The sequence below is a fragment of the Stereum hirsutum genome (genome assembly GCF_000264905.1).
Source record: "Stereum hirsutum FP-91666 SS1 unplaced genomic scaffold STEHIscaffold_12, whole genome shotgun sequence".
NCBI lineage: Eukaryota > Fungi > Basidiomycota > Agaricomycetes > Russulales > Stereaceae > Stereum > Stereum hirsutum.
Genome location: NW_006763142.1, coordinates 1,435,501 through 1,453,415, shown reverse-complemented (window position 1 = coordinate 1,453,415; position 17,915 = coordinate 1,435,501). Strand labels below are relative to the sequence as shown.

Below are 17,915 nucleotides of genomic sequence, written 5' to 3'. Positions count from 1 at the left end.
GTGTCTGCGTCTTTTTGAACAAAGGGCAGGACGTGTGCCGTGCAATTGCGGAATCGATATAAAATGCTCTGGTATCCTGCTCCTTCCTCCTACTCCACCGATTCACATCAACCACCTCGACTCTGAGCCTCGTCCTCGCTTTCCATAGTAAACTATCCCTCTTGTCTACGCCATCGATTTCTCAATCGACATGTCCGGACAGACGACCTACGTCACCAACCCTTTGACAGGGACTACTATTCCCTTGAGCGACCTCACCATCCCCAACCCCGGCACGAACGAGAACGCCGCCACAGAAAATCACCCCTCGTTCACTCCCCGCTTCTTTTCCCCTGCCGAGATCTTAGCCATTGGCCCCGACAATGAGAGTTCTAGTTCTAGTTCCCCGACCGAGACCTATGACTACTACCAGTGTCTCGAGCGACAAAGCACCCCCTTGACACATGAGGAGCTCGAGAAAAGGGCACTGAAGCTCCCTCCGTCTTTTCATAAGCTTGGGCCTTATACTGTTTGGGGGCCAGTACCTGTCCCTGAGCCTGCGCCTGCTCTCGTCGAAGACGGAGAATCTGAGGAGAAGCCGATCGGTATGTTCCTCTTTTATATGCATACGTCGAGTGGATGCTGATGAATATATTTCTGTAGTCGTGAAGGACGAACGTCCTTGGGGCATGAGCATACTCGAATGGAAGAAGCTGCAGGAAGAGTCGAGCCCAGTGGAACAGAGCACTCCAAGTGACTCTGAAGGGCGCAGTGACACTGACCTGCCTGCCAGTGTCTGATTGTTTCAATTCAAGTCTTCGGTCTACTCTACTCCGTGTTTCTTCCTCGTACCACCGTCGGTATGTTCCCTTCTCCTCTAATATCAATACCTTCATATTATACTAGTTGTCAAGGCAGCACATATGCAAACCACCTCCCGTTCCCGATCCTACACTCATCTAAAATATAACCTACCATACCAGTCTCCGAATATATTCCTGACACCATGCTTCTCCTTCCCTCCCCCTGTTCTACGCCTATTCGCGAGCAGATCGAGCTCCTCGTCCCACTCCGTAAGACTCAACCCCAACCGGTGATATTTCCTTAACACCACAGTCACTCAAGCTGGGGCTCGCTACCCTATTAGACTCTCGCTCCTCCGTACCCTCAGAATCTGAAACTCACTGACGCTTTTCCACCCGCGCTGTACCAATATAGAATTAAATATTCCGTGAAACCCGTGGCTAGATTCAGAGGAAGGAGACTGTAAGTTTAACACAAGGTTTGAGTTGTGCCGCCGGCTTCGAGTCCCTCGAGTCTGGTCTAGGATCAGGATCAAACTATTCGATGGTTGTTGTATCGTGGACCACAGGCAGGGTGGACTTCCGACACAGTGCTTAGACTAACTTAGCCTGAGCGGCTTGAGCGATGTGAGATGTGGAATCAGTGGCCTGAGCGAGGGCGGATGAAACAATGAAACCACCGTACTAATTATAACCAACAGGAAATCTTTCTGAATCGTCGTTTGTCGAGGATATCATGGTTCCCCGCCCCGCCATTTGCCGAGGAGTTTCTTCGTCGTTTGCGGGGGAAGGACTTCCGCCATCAATTGGCGAGGAATTTCTTCGTCATTCTCTATATTGATGGGCGTCGGACGGAAGGACCTACCACAGAAAGTTATAACCACATAATGGAGTTGCATGCGCTATTACTTATGATACATGTAGGCTCTGCGCATCGGACTCAAACATCACGAGGGAGTTAACCGGCAGTCAAGTATCTGGGAGAGTAGCTCGAGGCAAGGTGTGGTTCAGTAAGAGCATGGAGTGTTGGAGATCGACAGAGAAACACATGCATACACTCAGGCTCTTCGCGCTCAGACACAACGACGAGAGGAGAGTGAGGAAAGCAATAGATAATGTATGAGTGACGATGTTCGAGTCCAAGCTGTCAATGGATTGAGGAAGTTCGATACGAGGATAGCAATGTCCAATTGACGCGAGACTGAGACACAGACAAATAAATACATGATTCAGAGCTCGGTGCAAATGGAGGAACCGAGGTGAATTGTTAGGCTAGCAGAGCGAACGAACATGATGCAGGAACAGCCCGAGCTGAGTGCGAAGGAAGGAGAAGGACAAAAAAAAACGAAAGAAAAGAGAGAGAAGATATATCAACAAGGACGCAGAGAATGCGCAATAAGTGCTGGGATAAGATACAATAAGTCATGGATGGGAAATGTCAGGACGTTCAATGCACGACGACACTGTCAACAGAACAATCTATGCACAGAGTCCTCGAACACAAAGCACGAATAAAATAGGGGAACAAGCTGAGACACTGAGATGAAGAGCCGCGCACGGCGCGAGGTACTTTTTGTCACCACATACTCCAACCCATCCCGCATTTCTCACATAACCCCACACCTCACAATCCTCACATCCCGACTCGGTCTCCTCCAAATATGATCGCTCGAATAGCTCTGTATCCGCTTCACGGTCTCCATACTCTCCGCATCTACGACCTGGCCGAAGACGACGTGTTTGTCGTCGCACCAGGGGGCTGGGGAGGTGGTTATGAAGAACTAGGGTCGGTGTGGTTGGGAGATAAGGCGCGGGAGGGTGAGGAGGGTGAGGGGATGGGGAGAGTGATATAGGGAGAAAGGGACTGGTGGTTAGTATGATGAGACAATGATACAGAGACCAAAAAGCGAAAGGACAGCGAATAAACATAGAAACACACGACAGGCCCGAACGAGGACTAAACAGAAACAGAAATAGAAATAGAACCCTCCCCTCCAACACATCCGATTCGACCAACCAAGCTAACCACCAAATCCTCAACTCGTCCAAACATCCGAACTCAAAACGCAAATAAACAAGGTGAACCATGATACCCGAACCAGCATCGGTCCCGTCATGTCATGGCTCGTCGTCCGCGGACATACGAGTATATGACCATAAACGCTACAACACGACACGACACAGAACGACACAGAGAGAACAAAGCCCAGGTGTCAATGGGCGAATCGTCGCAACGAGCTCCCCTGCCTCGTCCTCGCCACAACACATGCATGCGTACACAAATCCGCGGAAAACCCGGAGCCGACTTCGACCACTTTGCATCGCATGCATCGCAGTTCTGAATCTGAACGCCGACACCGAACTCAGAGAGTCGGCATTTGGTGATCCGGAAGGAAGGTAGAACGCCGCATCGAGATGAGCGAGCTTTCTCGGCTCCGCGGGAGCGATGGACACGACATATTCTAGCCAACGAAAAACGACGAAGAATAGGAAGGAAAGACACCAACTAACAACAACTCACCTGTGAGCTATTCGTCCCCGGACCCCGACTCCCCATCGAAAGCAGCCCCGGCCGATCATGTCGGACTTCGAACGACTCGTCTGTTCGTCGGTCGTTCGCATAGCCAGATATCCAGCACGACCACGGATGACCCAGACCCAAGAAACGATAGTGTAGATGTCGGAGTCGAACGCAGCCCAAGGGGTACGAAACGCCAGGGGTGCAGCATATATGCGATATCGATATTGGGAATGGGATTAGCGTCAAACGTATCGGTACGGTCGGATAGGATGGATGGAGGGAGGAACGGTGTCGATTGCCCGTCAAGTCGTGGATACGATACGATATGATAGCACAGGATTGTATGGCAGTCGGGTGATTCAGGGATTTGGATTTGGTCGAGGTCGATGTGGTGTGGTGTGGTGGTGGGCAGAGCACGAAATGTGGTGTTAAATAGTTCGGTGGCAGTCGGTCCAATGGTTGAAAATTTTTGGAAAATCCAGGTGGTGGGCGGAGTGTAAAAATCCATCGCGTCGTGGTCGTGGTCGTGGTCGTGGTCGAGATGTTAGTAGCGCAAGACATAATACATAATCCGTGGTCGATGGTCGGATGACCCATTCGTATTCGGAATATGACACAGGCGACCATGAATGGAGTCGGATCGTGAAATGTGGACGCGTGGACGAGTACGGAGGTCGGAGGCCGGGGTTGTAGAGGAACGAAAGAGGCCGTAAGAAACCAGGAGGAGGAGGAGGAGGAGGAGGATGGATAGAGTGAAATAAAAACGGAGGAGGTCAGCGTTCGGTTCGGTGAGGTGAGGTTTGTTGAATGGAATAGGGGTAAAAATAAAACGAAAATAAAAGTCGAAATAGAGACGGATGGAGGCCGTCAGTGTCACGATAAATGTCGAGGGAAGCAGGAGGGGAGAGTGATCCTCTCTTGATCCTCTATTCCTTTTCTCCGTCAAGGCGACCACTCAAAGACAGAAAGAACGCACGCATCACCGACACCAACACACAATCCTTCCAGTCCCTTCTCTTCCGAAACAGAATCGCCTCGGACCTCCGAACACCTCACTCAAGCGCATACGTAAGTACGTCCTGAGATCCGCCTCGATTCAGAGTTAGAGGCACAGCTGGAAAGGGTAATGCCCCTGCGCACTCTCTGCGGCAACCCACGCAGAACTGACGTAACGACGCACGAACACACGAACGCACGAAACACACGTCGGAAGCAAATCCAACCAAAAGACTCTCTCGTGGACTGTGGTTCTGATGCGCCGAGGCTCGATGGATGTCGTACGACGACACGACACAGAGAAGAACCTTCGCAGTCGCATCACCCTCACTCTCACCTCATTCCATCAGGGCACACCACACACCACAACCACACCACGCCACGCCACACCACACGGGCACGCGACACCTAATACCCGCTCATCACACCCTTGCGAGCGTGTTCGTGGCATGCCGTATCATAGTCATAGCGAGAAAAAAAGCCAAGCGAGGGCGGAGATGAGAGGGTTTCGTTCGAAGCGAGATGGGCATGGGTATGACCACATTGCCATTCGAGAACGAGAACGAGCGAAGGGGGACAAGAGGGCGCAAACAATAATTGAAGGCAAAGATGCAGTGGTGCAAAGGTTGCACATGGAAGCCCAGAAGCCCAGAAGAGCAATAAAAGACAGAACACAGAAGGACAAACAGAGGCGTGAAAGTAGAAGAGGAAGTAAAAAGCGAAGACCGAGGAACGAAGGCGTCGGAAGAGAAAACGAAACGAAGGCGTTGAGAGAGAAAACGAAACGAAACGTACCGGGAAAGGAAGACCCGTATATAGATCTCCCTCCTGTTCCGTCTCCGTTTGTGATATCTCCGCCCTGGATCATGAACTGCACTTCACGGCAAAGGCGAAGGATTGAAAGACCACACACAGTCAGCGTATGGAACATCACACGGAGCTTCATGAACAGGGAGCGTCGAGGAAGAATAGATGTGGCAGGGAGTATAGCGAGACGTGCCTGGGGGTTAATACGGTGTATCGCAGAGTCCTTGTATCCGAACCCATGTTCGCCCGTGCAGAGTTCACGGAAGTTACGTGCTGTGGCGGGCGCCACGGAGTCGAAGAGATGGAGGACAATGCGACCTAGTGGGTGGCCGTCCACGGTGATGTCTAACTGTGGATGCGTGCAAAGGTGGTCAGCTAATTGGTTGACGAGGGAGGATGGACCGGGGGTGGGGATGGTGTCGTAGAGGCGGGCAGTGGATAGTGTGTGGCGAGGAGAAGAGGACGTACATAAACGTCAGGATTACCCATGCTCAAGTTCAAGACTGACAGAGGACAGTAGATGATTGGTCGGAGCGTCGAGCAGACTGTAACAGGAAGAGGACGAAGAGGAGTTGCTCGGGGGAGAGAATAGGAATAGCAAGAATCTATAACCCGCCCATAAATAAGCCAGCACCTCTCGCCTTAGACTCTGCCCAACACTCGGCGAAAGTCCTCCTTCCTTCAGTATGCTGATCCTGATCACCCAGTCCTTGGCCTCCACCTCCTTGCCAGCCCTTAACCAAACCATCCCGCATAGGTATGCCACCCCACACACGCACACTGCCGCTCTCTCCATTCGATCATCCATCATAGACAAGGCTCGAACGATCGCCCCTTCGCACATCTCCTGTGGCAGGCAGGCATGCTTCTCGAGCTCCTCGCCAATCGCCAGTCGCCAATCCCCGAATTCCGAAACCCCACCATTCCGTAAGTATCTACATGCCCTGCAGGGCCGAACGAAGGATCCTTTCAGATTTCAGATCAGAAAAGGGCCGGGTTCGCACTCGACGGCCTGGGAGAATCTCGCTCGAGTGAGGAGGTTGAGGCAAGAACATTATGCATGGTTCGAACGTTTGGCTCTAATCTTCATTGGTTGGACGATGCTGTATGGGACAACTCAGTCGGTGGGCTGCGATACGACTCGAGGAAAGCCGAAGAGAGGGGAGCTCGAGGCCTTGGAACATTGGAAGTTGGATGGTCGATGGTCCGTGGCATCTCCCGAGCGCCCATAGCATCTGCCATCGCAGATTCACTTTCATTTTCCGTTGCGCGATCCCGTCCCGGCATTTTCCACCCGATCCATCTTCCTCTCTTCCTCCTCTTCCAAGTCCCCCTTCGGACTTTCTCCCGTCTATGTAGAGAACGCTGGCATCGGGAAACAAGGAAGACAAAGCGAACTTCGGGCGGAGTCTCCCGAGAGCCACTCCGCCACTAGTACTGCCACCAAACTGCCACTCCGCCGACAAGAACTTGCAATTGAACAAGGATAGGACTTCTCCGAAGGAAGCTTCAAGTTTGTGAGTTACGCTCAAGTGGCGATGGCGGGTGAAGATGAGAAGGCTTCAAGAATCAAGTGGCTCAGGCTCAGAGGAGAGTTCCGAGTGGCTTCGGGGTGGCCTTCAAGTTGCTAAACGCTTTGATGGTTTGCGATCTTGGAGAGAATCAAAGGTGAGTTTCCGCTTCAGAATTAGAGTCTATGCAAACTTCCGAGATGTACATGTCGACTCGTCGCTTTGCGGATTTTCGCGGGGTGACTCGCCTCGCTTTCATAGGCCATTTCATGTGATGTCTATCTGATTCCGAGTTTCCGATGTCGTTCGGTCGTCGTCCCAGAGACGTTCATGCGGATTCTCGGGGTGACTCGCATAGGCTATGTACACCGTACGCCGTACGGTGATGTCCGAGATGCAGTGAAAGCTTGCCTCTTACATCCACGGGGAACCGGACAGTTGCGAGTCGACGGCGGTTTCTTACTTGCGAGTTACGACCGCGTATGTAACGCTAACGCTTGGATACCCCCGGAATCGAATGCCGCTGCGTCTGAATCATGTCGGAGTTACATGACCGTTTGACGACCGTACGAAGGTTCGTACGTTCGTCAAAGGCAATTTCCGAGGATGGTTGAAAGAAGGAGACGAAGTTGAATCTTGTAACGAGTCTCGGAGTGTTCCATAGCTGGTTATGTCAATCATAGGCGATCCTTTCTCCGACCGTCATCTTGCGGATTTTCCTCGACTGATCCATAGCGACAGTGACATTTCATCTGCGGATGATGGCGGGATGACTCCCCTCGCTTCACATCACAATTGTAGAGGAGGCTATGTATGTACGGTGATCACCGACAGGCAAAGTTGCTTGCTTGTAACATCCACACGGGGAACCGGACGGTTTAAATTGCGAGTCGAGCCTGGGACTCGACGACGGTTTCTTGTTTGCGAATTATGTTATGACCGGAATCTCACGTTTGAAACTACACTGGATTCCGCTGAGCCATGTCGGGGTCACACGACCGTACCTTCGAAAGGAAAGGAATCTTCGGTTTCCCTCTTTCCAGCATCCTCGGGAAAACCCAGCAAACAGACTCTGCCTTCGACAACGCGAACGCGCGAAGTTGAATCTCCCAGCTTTCGGAGTGTTCCATGCCTAGGCGATCCTTTCTCCGAAAGTCATTCATCCGCACGTGGGGATTTTCCTTGCCTACTGATCCTCCATGCGTCATTCTAAGTATTCCAGATCCACGAACTAGACTAAGTAGTGACACCGGGAACGGACCTCGTACGGTGAATTTTCTCTGCAATCTCCCGAGATCCTCGCTCTAAGGCTCGTCGTCCACCACAGCGACGTTCATTTTCGGGCTATGGTGGGATGACTCCTCTCTGTTCAGAATCGTAAGTACAGAGGCTATGTACGTGCGGTGATGTCCATGCACTGGTATGCAGGGTTGCAGTGTTACCTTCGTGTTACATCCACGGGGAACCGGGAGGTTGCGAGTGTCCGACGTATCTGGCCTAGGATCCTGAGATGAGACGGTGGTTTCGTACTACTTGCGAGTTATGATACGTCCGCGATCTCATATCCTCGGAAAACTCCTGGAGATAGACTGAGACTCTGCCTTCGACGAAGAAGGAGGAATCTTTCAACTCTCGGAGTGTTCCATGGTGAGTCGATCCTTCTACGAACGGTATCTTCCGCACGCGTAGATTCTCCTGTATTGATCCTCCGTACATCATTCCAGATCCACGAGCATTGAGCACAAGCCTCCATGTGTCCTTCGTGTGACCGCACGCGCACTAGCCTTTGTCTATGGTTGGATGGACGGTTCATCCTCATAGCGATGAACTGCATCCCTACCTTGCTCTATCGTCAACTAATCCCGTCAACACGAACACAAACCCGGCCTGAGGCCTCCCTTTAATCTTCGTTTTTTGTGTGCGCTGAGGCTCCCCCGATACTTGTGCACCGAAAGCTCTACCTTGTCTCTGTCCTTAGCGTAGGACTTACTACGCTCTTGCTGTCATTTATACCGTCATTCTCGTTTTTTCTATCGGTATTTCCCTGTGTGACAGTAAGGCAGCTACTTGAATCTCGTGTCTGCCGCCAATACATCAACACATCGACGCCACAATGCAGAACCTCGACTGGCCTGGGCTTTGAGCAGACCCAGCCCCTCCCACTCTCTTCTTGCTCCATCAATCGCGTTATCCCCCAATCTTCACCCCATGATGCTCTCTACCCGACTTACCACCGCCTACGTCTCACAACCCGCCTTGTGCGCAATCGGCGGCGCCCACGTACTTATGCACAGCTCGTTACCCTGAACCTCCAGCCACGACAGCGACTCCCATACATCCATCTCTCCTTCCTTCTTACAGCATCCCAAGTCAGGTAAACATCCCACTCCGTTTTTATCAAGCCGGTCTTCAATCTCGTCGACCGCGCCACGGGGTGCGTATCAAAGCTTCGATGACAGCGCCACGGTGGATCATTTTCGACGGTCAGCGCCGCTTGGAACGATTTTCATGTTGGGTTGTCCGCCTGTCACTGTCCCGTTTACATCTCCGGCAGATCCAATTTGTATTGAAGTCAGACAAGCTTTCGACCCTGTGGCCTGAGGTTCGTTCTGGCACGCTGTCTGGATGCCGTCGCTATCCGTTCAATCGTCTATATTTGTGTTTTAATGATGTTCTCCGGTAAGCGGTCCCTCTTTCTTGACGATAATGCTACTCGTGATTCTTTTCTGTCCCTCCACATAGGCTCCGGGCTGTTGAGACGACATTACGGATGTTTGATGGTGCAGTGAGGCCCATTTGAGGTCGCTCACATGTTCGCTCATGCCCAAGTCCTCACGAACGCATAAGCTCCGAACCTTTACCTCTACCTTTTTCTCTGCCTCTGTGTGCGTTCACCTCCCTTTACATCCGATGGAGGCTCATTGCGCTTTGACAGCTTAACCGAAGGACCTGGAGGACGCCGCGTCACTAGTACTGCTATTATTGGCGACTTTAATCACCGTTGAGCAGGGCAACCTTCTCGCCGCACCGCTCCATCATACGTTTGTACTTCCATTGTACTTTGACGGCGTTTACAATGATTCAGCCTGGACTTTCAGATACGTACGTTTCTGGAATAAAGGCCGAGGCAGCTGAGGTTTCTCTTCTTTCTTTTCGTCCATTATGTTTCTTTGTCCTTCACGGCTTAGAAGTCGACCGCTCTGACGACTTATCGTTTCTTTTCATCCAGGCAGGAAATTCACGACATCTACATAGCCACCTGTCGCTCTTTCAGCTTGACCTTTCTCGTCCGCCCAAGGGGTATCCAAGGTACTCCACTACCCACGCCTCTTTACGTTGACTATCCTTCCATTCAAGCGAAGCCCACAGACGCCCATAAACGCACGCACGTACATACACACGGATGGATCTCGAAAAACTCCCGATCTCAAGATTTCGGAAGCGCACCGGAGAGCTTGAGTGTATGCTCCTCAAGACGGTTAGACCGTCGTTTGGTGCAAGATTCCGAACAATTGAGTAATTGGCAGTTGCCGTCTATGTTTCCCCATATGTATAACGCGATGTTTCCTTCTCCATGGCTCATGCAACACTCAACATGAATTCACTCTTCAGATGTGCGTGTACAGGTACGATCAAGGTGTCCCTTGTGTACTCTACCAAGCAGCCACAGGCGAGGAAAAACCCGATGACGCTGGTGGAAAGCTCCGAACGCTAACGTTCTAACTCCCATGGTACGCTTGCGACGTGTTGCTTTACGGTGAGTTCCTGGCCTGATGGAAGACTTGACAGCTGACGATCTCACTCAGGCCGCGATGCTCGTGGCACTGGCCGTCGTCTTAATGAACTGTCAGTCGTGGGTCATACGTATCTAACGACATCAATCGTGTTCCTGGTATAATGAACGTGGGTTTTTTTCTGCCTTCTAAATCATCCATACCCGTCTATTCCATTGAGAACGGGAAGGTGATTTTACCACGTCGAGGTGTGTTCACTACAGGCTTAGCCGAATGTTTTTGATCCAGCGGTCGGGTATCTCCTACCACATTCCGGTAGTCGTTTCACCTCAATGACGCTCGAAGCGTATGCCAGACTATGCTGAATTGCACCATAGCCTAGCCACCTATATAGCTAGCGGTTAAAGGTACCGGTGCGCCCGAAAGATTGTTAATCCATGGCGCTGCCGCACCATTGAGTACTTGCTCGCCAATTCCTCGCTGAATCATGGCGACCTCCTTCACTCAACCGCGCCGATTTGCGTGCCTCAAGGCGATACTATACCTACTTCGCCTAGTTTCTTGTTTCCCAGCTTCTGCTGAAGGAGTTGGACATTCTTGGCGCGTCTATTGCCTGTGATTTATATTGTGGTAGTGGACCGCAGCCTGAAGGATGAAGGCTGATAGGTGATAAGACGCTTCCAGTCCGGTGTTTGCGACCTCGGGGGTTCCACTGGTTGAGGTTTATACCTATTGCATGTAGCTCTGTTGCGACAGCACGACAGACGCTGCCCTCAGCATGTTTCTTTCTGGGTTGTCGGTCCGAATGCTTTAGAATGCTTAAGCTGAAACCGATATGTACTGTGGACAACTTGTCGCTGCTGGCTTTGTGCGGATGCCTAGAACTGTCTTCTGCTGACTTGTCAGGTACTATTCCATATCCTTGTCATGTTCTCAACTTTCGCTTGTTTCCTTCGGCGGATAGTCGTTCGCAGAATGAGACAGCTTTGAGCCTGGTAGTAACGGATGCAACCGACGTTGAGACCGTAAAACCTGTCAGTAAGAACCAAGCTGGAACCTTGCGGTCTCCAGACACCGAAGCTTCACTGGCATGCCGGCGAACTTCTCCGAGACCTCGCTTCAACCTCGCTCGGTTCCGTACTCCATACCATTACCACATCTCCTCGGGATACCAGTGAGCACCATGGCCGCACGACGCGAACTTCCGACCTTCTGATTCACGCACCATACACATTCGCTGTGTTCATTCAAATCCATATATGGATTCCGTACCTCCCGTCGGTTATTTCCTGGGCAGCCGCAGTTTTACGGATCGCAGGCACTGATCCGTGGAGACAAAAACTCTCAGTTCCGTAACTCGACATCGAGCTCTGTCATTCATGGAGATGGCCGGGTTGTCGGATATAGTTGTTCAGTTCGCCGCATATTCCGTACCAAAGAACTGGCAAAGGACTCCAGGATCCATTGATGCATACTTGGTCACATACCGACGCTCTCGTGCCTCGTATACCGAAGTACAAAGACAAGGAACTCCTAATATATGGTCTGTTACGGAGCTCAAATTCTAGGAACGTACACACGCTGCATATGTTCAGTCAGGAGCAGGCCCGTGGGGTCCACGCTCTTCGGACGAAGGATTCAAGCACTTACTACATTTTTCAGGTTCGTTATTCCGACCGTGCGAGCAAAAGAAGATGTACGTTCAAGCGGCGTACTCCGTCGACGGAATTTTCCGACCACATCAAATGGAGAGGTTCGCTGACCGTGTGGGAGGAACACGCGTAACGTTATGTTCTCGAGTCGGAGAGGTACGACGGTCTCTTTCGCTCTCACTCGCCGCATCGGGGAAAAGTTGTGGAAAAATCCCCCATGTAGGCGTTCGGTATTACAGAACTGCGAACCGCATTCGTGTGAAGAATACCGTAGAGGAAGGCACAGGCCGTTAAACCGAACCGAGGCTCGAGACCACCGACCCTCGAAGCCGAAACCTCTGTCACATCATCGCAGTGGTTTGGAACTGAGTCCGGCATACCATCGACAACGTCATCTATTGAGGGCACGGTAAACGTCGGGGAAGAATTATGAGGGTCACAAGCATTCCTGCGGACATAACAGTCGCGCACACCCCGTCAGAACTGGCCAGTCTCGCACATAGTCCCGTGGGTGATAACTAGATACGCCACTCTACGAAGCATAGGTATCAAGATCCTCTTAGAAATGATTATGAGCTTGTGCACGCTCGACGACTGTCTCGTTTGTCCAGCATAGATGCATAGCAATATGTAGAAAGTCCAGCGGTAGGTAAGTACCGCGGAACGGTGAACGGGAACGCCGTGTTACTTCTACCAAAGGCCAACATGAAACGGGTCATCGAGGATACGAGAGTGTTGTCGGAATGTTGAACGCCTTTTACGAAAAAGTCAGACGGCGACTCAGGCACGAGGAGAGGCAGTGCGAGGTGTCGTATATAACGAAACTATGGAGCAAAACGACGGACAAAACGTTGAAAGGCTGTCATAGGGCGGAGTTGTTTAGTATGAGAATGCGGCTACTGACGAAACATATATTCGAACTGACCAGAAGATGCCTAGTATGTTTTCGAAAGGACGTCTAGGAACGAAACTCCTTCCTCCTCCGCGGCCAAATCGGCCTCCACAAGGCGTTCGAGAGTGAGATCCATGCAATTGCAGCGTCGCGTACGGTTGTCAAAAAGCGCGAAGAGATCAACATTGTGAGCCAGCCATGCGGACTCTGCATCATCAATATGCACTGAGTGCGCCTGGATGAGGACCCTCCGGATAGGATAGCCCACTTCTCTCCGGGCGACGATGAGCTCTTTGAGTTTTTTGAGATCTGGCCCGTCGAGGAAAAGAGTTGTAAGGCTCGGTAGAATGATGGAGGAAGGATTGTCTCGATTATCTTTGAATGTTGGTGGAGACCGAGTGTATTCAAGTATTTCAGGCAAGTAATCGCGGTGGCTGACATACGTGTAGTCGGTCATCATGACCCGCAGGTTGTCAAGTTCGTGCCACATGTGCTGCCTGGCCCGACGCCCAACGTTAAAGTCGCCTATACGCAAACCTCGTACCGACCGCAATGCGGAACGTCCGTAGTCCTTGTAGGGTGTGGCGAGCGTACGTATGAATGGATCGAAGTCGTCACCGTTGAGGTGAAATTCCAGAGTACGCAAGTTCGGGACGAAGATATGCTTCAACAATGCTTCGGCAAAAGCGACCGTGATTTCTCCGAGGCACAGTTTCTGCAGCGATAGGAGAGTGATTCGTGGTCGCGAAGTGTTAGGAAGGGGTTCTGGATGGTGATAGACTCGAAAGCCGAGCACAAGAAGGTTCGGCGATGCCTTGAGGACGGTAAGTAGCTCTGGAAACGAAGGGCTGACATTGCTTGTATTATCTCTGAGGATCAGGGTGGTGAGGTTACAGCCGTTAAGCTGGCTCCATGAGAAGCGAAGGCCGTCGACGACGAATTGCAAGATTGGAGGTGGCATATTGCGAGCAAATACAGGTTGCAGAGGGCCTACGGGATCCTGCACAGGCCCGCCGTATTCAACGAACACGTGAAAGTGAGCGAGAAGTAGACGCGTGAGTTGAGGGGCAGAAAGGGTGGTAAACGTAGCGAGATAGGAATGTAGGAGGTCCCAGTCCTCGTGGACGATTTGAAAGGACTGCCATCGGTGAACGTGACGGAGAAGAACATCGAAATGGGCTCGCAGAATGGGATGAAACGCGACCACGGTTTCAGGATACTGTGGCGGACTAGGATCCTGGACAGATGGGCTTTCTCGCTCATTTAATCAATGTCCTGTCTATGACCTGCAAATTAAATGACACATTTAGGTAGTCCGACATCTATTAAGTATATTTACAACTATTTAGAGAGCTTGATGCAGTAAACCATCGTCAATGAATATTTTGCGACGACGAGTGGGGAAAGTGGCAAAACAGGGAAGCTGGACGCGCGCCCAAAGGGCCCGGCTATTGCCGAATAAGTGGCGAAAAAGATGCCAAAAGGCGCCACACCCCCTTGCCCGCCGATTTCGTACACATAATCGTTAGAAGACCAACAGCAAGAAGTACCCGTAGCGTTTCTATATACATAATTCTATCTGCATAAATATTCCTGGGGTGCTGCGCGACGTTCTGCGCTCAAAATTCATTCGGATGTTTGAGAGGTGCAAAATCGGTCATTTCTACAAATTCGTGCCGTCTAGAAGCCAAACAGTCTGTTAAAAACAAGCAGACCTTGGCAGAAGAATTATTTTGTTGGGGCTCCAAGACCATAAACTTTTTGTATGAGGAAGATCATGGATGCTGGAGCTAGAGCCTCACGAAATGGGAGCCTCTTGTGGTGCCTTAGCCAGAGGATCCCCTCAACAAAAGATGTCCCATGCAAAAGTAGGCAACCATGGTCTGCCAGAATAATTTGGAATCACTTCTGGCATGTCCTCATATATACCCCACATAGATTTTTACGAGCATATACGCTGATATTAAAGGCGAGTCGCGGTGTCCATGTCTGTCGAGCTCCCTGCATGTGGCAAAATTGCCACACAAACCCCATCTCCGACAACATTTCACCATCTTCTACAAAATACTCACAAGGATCACACAAAATACTTTTACAGATCGCACGGGACAATGTAGGCCTACAGGTTATCTAGAGCGATGAAGGCACGAATATGTGCGCTTAAAATTCCAGAAAAGTTTGTCCAGCTTCTATGTCCGTCCAGCTTCCTAGTCCGCCACAGTACAAAGAATGGCCATCATTCTTGTCTGTTTCGTTGAGTGCATCGTCGTTGAGTGCATCGTCGTTGAGTGCATCGTCGTTGAGTGCATCGCTAGCGGGATGCCACCATACGGAAATGCTAAGAGGAAGGTTTCCCGATCTCTCCAAATACAGTTCGACGAGGGGTAAAATTGCAGGACGTTTGTGGCTGATTTCGTAAGTCGTCCAAAGTTTTTGACTTCGAAGTGCTACCTGTCGCCAAAAACGACAGACATGGGAGACCCTTAAGGGAAGATCGAAAGAGTCCGTTAAGCTGTTTGTTGCGGGAAATATATGAGGACCTTTGGCGAGTAGGAAGATCCTGGCCAAGATCTCGACAGGAAGACGATCTATGAAGGTTGACGGCGGTAGAGCATGTGCAGCTGTGGTGTGCGCGGACCCTCCACTAAAATAATATGATGGCCTACGAGGTACGAAGACGGTGAAGACCATGGACGAGTCCATGATAGCTGCACAAACGAAGGGCATCATCAGTTACGAAAAGCATCTAAGAACAATGGGATGGAGGGCCTTGTCCGGAGAGGTAGCGACGTACAATCGGGCCAAACTTCTCAAGTCTGAGATGCAAGTGCACTGCTAGATCTACTAGTAGGTCGTCAGGGGGTGCAATTGTGCAGCAAGACCCGCACGTTCAGCTATTGGGATTATCCAGGGCGCGCTACTGTGAGCGAATACGGTTTGATAAATCCCTGACTGCTTAGAACATACAAACGCTCTTAAACGAATCACGAATAGGCGTCTACTCACATCAGGGTTGGAGAGGGTTGGAGTCAAAGACTCGGAGGCGAAAAAAAGTGAGAGGGAGCGTGATATCGCGTCCAGTCACAACCAGTCGCTCGTGACGCCGTCACATCCCCAGTCGGTACTTAAGCGATTTATCTCGCGCCGCATCATTCCTGCCCGCTCTGTACTCTGCCTTGGCGGTGTTCAACCAACCATGAACATCACCGCTGGTGGAGAATATGACTGGTACGCGGTCATCCATGAATCACATTAACTGAATGGGATCAGTAGTGACTAGAGCATCGACCTCAATGGTTTTGAGCTCAGGCATTGTTGAGAGCTCAAGAAAGACTTAACTTAATGGCGAACCACCTTTGTGCTGGCTATTGACGACTACTAGAAGTTTCGTCATTGTATTCTATCACTTTGCTTGACCCCGATGGTCCTGTATTCCGAGCGCCCACCGAGGAGATTCATCGTCGATGATTTTGAGCAGGAAAATAAACTATTAGGTCTGAAAGATGCTTTTGGTATGGAATAGATATGTTGTGAAGTGCGTTGGGCACGCTACATAGGCATCGTGAAGCATAGAAGAGGTGATGATCTGCGCTACATATTCTCACTCACCTATAAAAACAACGGGTCCGATAGTTGCACTAGGAGTTATTGTTTGCCCCTGTCAGTTGAAGACAAATGGAATCTATCTCACTAGAGGAAAACGCAGGGACAAGCCAGGCCAGACACGTCTGCAGGGTGACCAAGCTAAGGTGCCACAATCACCTTGATGCCGACGTCTCAACGCCAGGATATTCCAGAGGGTGATTAGGGTTGGACGAGGGTATATATCGACGCAGGAAGGAGATAAATATCGGTATGTACGAGGAATAAATTACATGCAGAGCCACATAATGCAACACATTAAGGGCAGAAAGTGATGGTGTAGTCAGCCGCGGTGGCAGATGGGCAAGTCCAGAGCGCAGTGCCGGAAGATTCATCGTAAGCATAGGCGTACGCGTCGGGGCAGCTGCCCTCTGCAAAAGCACGACACCATGAGTTCGACATGGAAATGATTCAGTGAGGATAACACGTACTGAAGTAGTCGTAGTGGAGAACGCCGGAGTTAGGGCAAGTGGCGGCAGTGTCGTGATCGCCGGTGCAGCAGTAAGGCGAGTTGGCTAATACAGCACAGATGGTTAAGCTCGAATGAACTTCGTGATCATGAATATGAAAGCGAGCGCACCTGGGTCAGAAGACAGACCAGCTTGGCACGCACTCCTGCATCCGATGATTGCGCCAGTAGAATCGGTGTCCGCGATATCAGAAGGACAGTCCGGGTTGAGATCAACGGGGCAGGATGCAGTGGAGCAACCGCCAGTGACAGTGACCTCCATCGGGATATTGAATCCATCAACGAGCGAAACTATAAACAAGATTACCGGAGCCGTTAGCTATCGTGAACATTGGAATACTACCTCGAGAACGCCGGAGATAACATGGAGAAGAAGGAATCGAAGGGAATATGAATAGGGATGCGTACCATCATAGTTGTCTGGCAAATCGCTTGTGCTCAGCGTGAACTCCGCAACGGTGGCGGGGGGAACACCTGTGCCGGTAGATGGGTCGCAGACGAGACCACCATTGCAGCCACCGGTCGTGCAGGAGTTGGGTCCAGGGTTGGTGGTAAAGTCGCAGCTGGTACGGCCCTATATGATTCAAATAATTAAAGTGATCAGACTTTCTATCCGTCGGGAAAGGAGAGGATACTCACCCAGATACGGCCTGCAGTCCAGTTGTCGGGAACGGAGAAGGAGACAGTCGCTCCAGCGTCCTGCTCCCATCCTGTAGTTTGCGTGGGGACAGCGGTGCCGGCGTTCAAGTCAGTGAACATTCCAGGCCTAAACAACATCACACATGAGTCCTGTGCGTTACAATCGGTTCGTCGGTATGGTATTTACCAGATGGTGTAGGCGCAGTTGTTGGTGACGGTCATGCTATATACGATGATTGATTGGTTAGTGCTAGTCTCCATGAAGTGTGA

At 51.0% G+C, this 17,915-nt stretch overlaps 6 protein-coding genes across 6 annotated transcripts; 3 read left to right on the top strand and 3 right to left on the bottom strand.

The window, feature by feature from the left end:
- Nucleotides 1–190: 190 nt before the first annotated feature.
- On the top strand, nt 191–1,087 carry STEHIDRAFT_159702 (uncharacterized protein; the record flags this gene model as incomplete). The annotated part of the gene is made up of 4 exons (XM_007307108.1): nt 191–584; nt 643–732; nt 795–839; nt 963–1,087. The coding sequence occupies 4 exons, from the start codon at nt 191–193 to the stop codon at nt 1,085–1,087; spliced, it is 654 nt and encodes a 217-aa protein (XP_007307170.1).
- A 796-nt stretch (nt 1,088–1,883) lies between these two features.
- Nucleotides 1,884–5,976, bottom strand: STEHIDRAFT_83080 (Der f Mal f 6 allergen). The gene is made up of 5 exons (XM_007306784.1): nt 5,575–5,976; nt 5,300–5,455; nt 5,095–5,170; nt 3,304–3,383; nt 1,884–2,563 (listed from the first exon to the last, which is right to left on the bottom strand). The coding sequence occupies exons 1-5, from the start codon at nt 5,593–5,595 to the stop codon at nt 2,390–2,392; spliced, it is 507 nt and encodes a 168-aa protein (XP_007306846.1). The 5' UTR covers nt 5,596–5,976; the 3' UTR covers nt 1,884–2,389.
- Nucleotides 5,977–8,940: 2,964 nt separating this feature from the next.
- On the top strand, nt 8,941–10,680 carry STEHIDRAFT_123605 (uncharacterized protein; the record flags this gene model as incomplete). The annotated part of the gene is made up of 6 exons (XM_007307107.1): nt 8,941–9,502; nt 9,553–9,930; nt 9,987–10,167; nt 10,230–10,374; nt 10,424–10,520; nt 10,640–10,680. Coding segments are annotated over exons 2-3 (247 nt in total), but the record flags the coding sequence as incomplete, so codon positions are not given.
- Nucleotides 10,681–12,938: 2,258 nt separating this feature from the next.
- STEHIDRAFT_159700 (uncharacterized protein) lies at nt 12,939–13,856 on the bottom strand (the record flags this gene model as incomplete). Its single annotated transcript, XM_007307106.1, has 1 exon — nt 12,939–13,856. The coding sequence occupies one exon, from the start codon at nt 13,854–13,856 to the stop codon at nt 12,939–12,941; it is 918 nt and encodes a 305-aa protein (XP_007307168.1).
- A 1,728-nt stretch (nt 13,857–15,584) lies between these two features.
- Nucleotides 15,585–16,151, top strand: STEHIDRAFT_113294 (uncharacterized protein; the record flags this gene model as incomplete). Its single annotated transcript, XM_007307105.1, has 3 exons — nt 15,585–15,722; nt 15,747–15,817; nt 15,890–16,151. The coding sequence occupies 3 exons, from the start codon at nt 15,585–15,587 to the stop codon at nt 16,149–16,151; spliced, it is 471 nt and encodes a 156-aa protein (XP_007307167.1).
- Nucleotides 16,152–16,795: 644 nt separating this feature from the next.
- On the bottom strand, nt 16,796–17,867 carry STEHIDRAFT_62355 (Osmotin thaumatin-like protein; the record flags this gene model as incomplete). Its single annotated transcript, XM_007306735.1, has 6 exons — nt 16,796–16,908; nt 16,969–17,052; nt 17,118–17,297; nt 17,415–17,580; nt 17,646–17,772; nt 17,833–17,867. 6 exons carry the CDS (start codon nt 17,865–17,867, stop codon nt 16,796–16,798), a joined length of 705 nt encoding a protein of 234 aa, XP_007306797.1.
- Nucleotides 17,868–17,915: the final 48 nt, after the last annotated feature.

What these genes read in the sequence shown, in the direction of transcription:
- STEHIDRAFT_83080 (XM_007306784.1), bottom strand. Translation starts at nt 5,595, where the DNA reads ATGGGTAATCCTGACGTTTAT. An exon ending in ATACGGGTCTTCCTTTCCCG is followed by an intron (nt 3,384 to 5,094) that starts GTACGTTTCGTT and finishes ACCGACGAACAG; the next exon opens with ACGAGTCGTTCGAAGTCCGA. An exon ending in CGGGGACGAATAGCTCACAG is followed by an intron (nt 2,564 to 3,303) that starts GTGAGTTGTTGT and finishes CACCGACCCTAG; the next exon opens with TTCTTCATAACCACCTCCCC.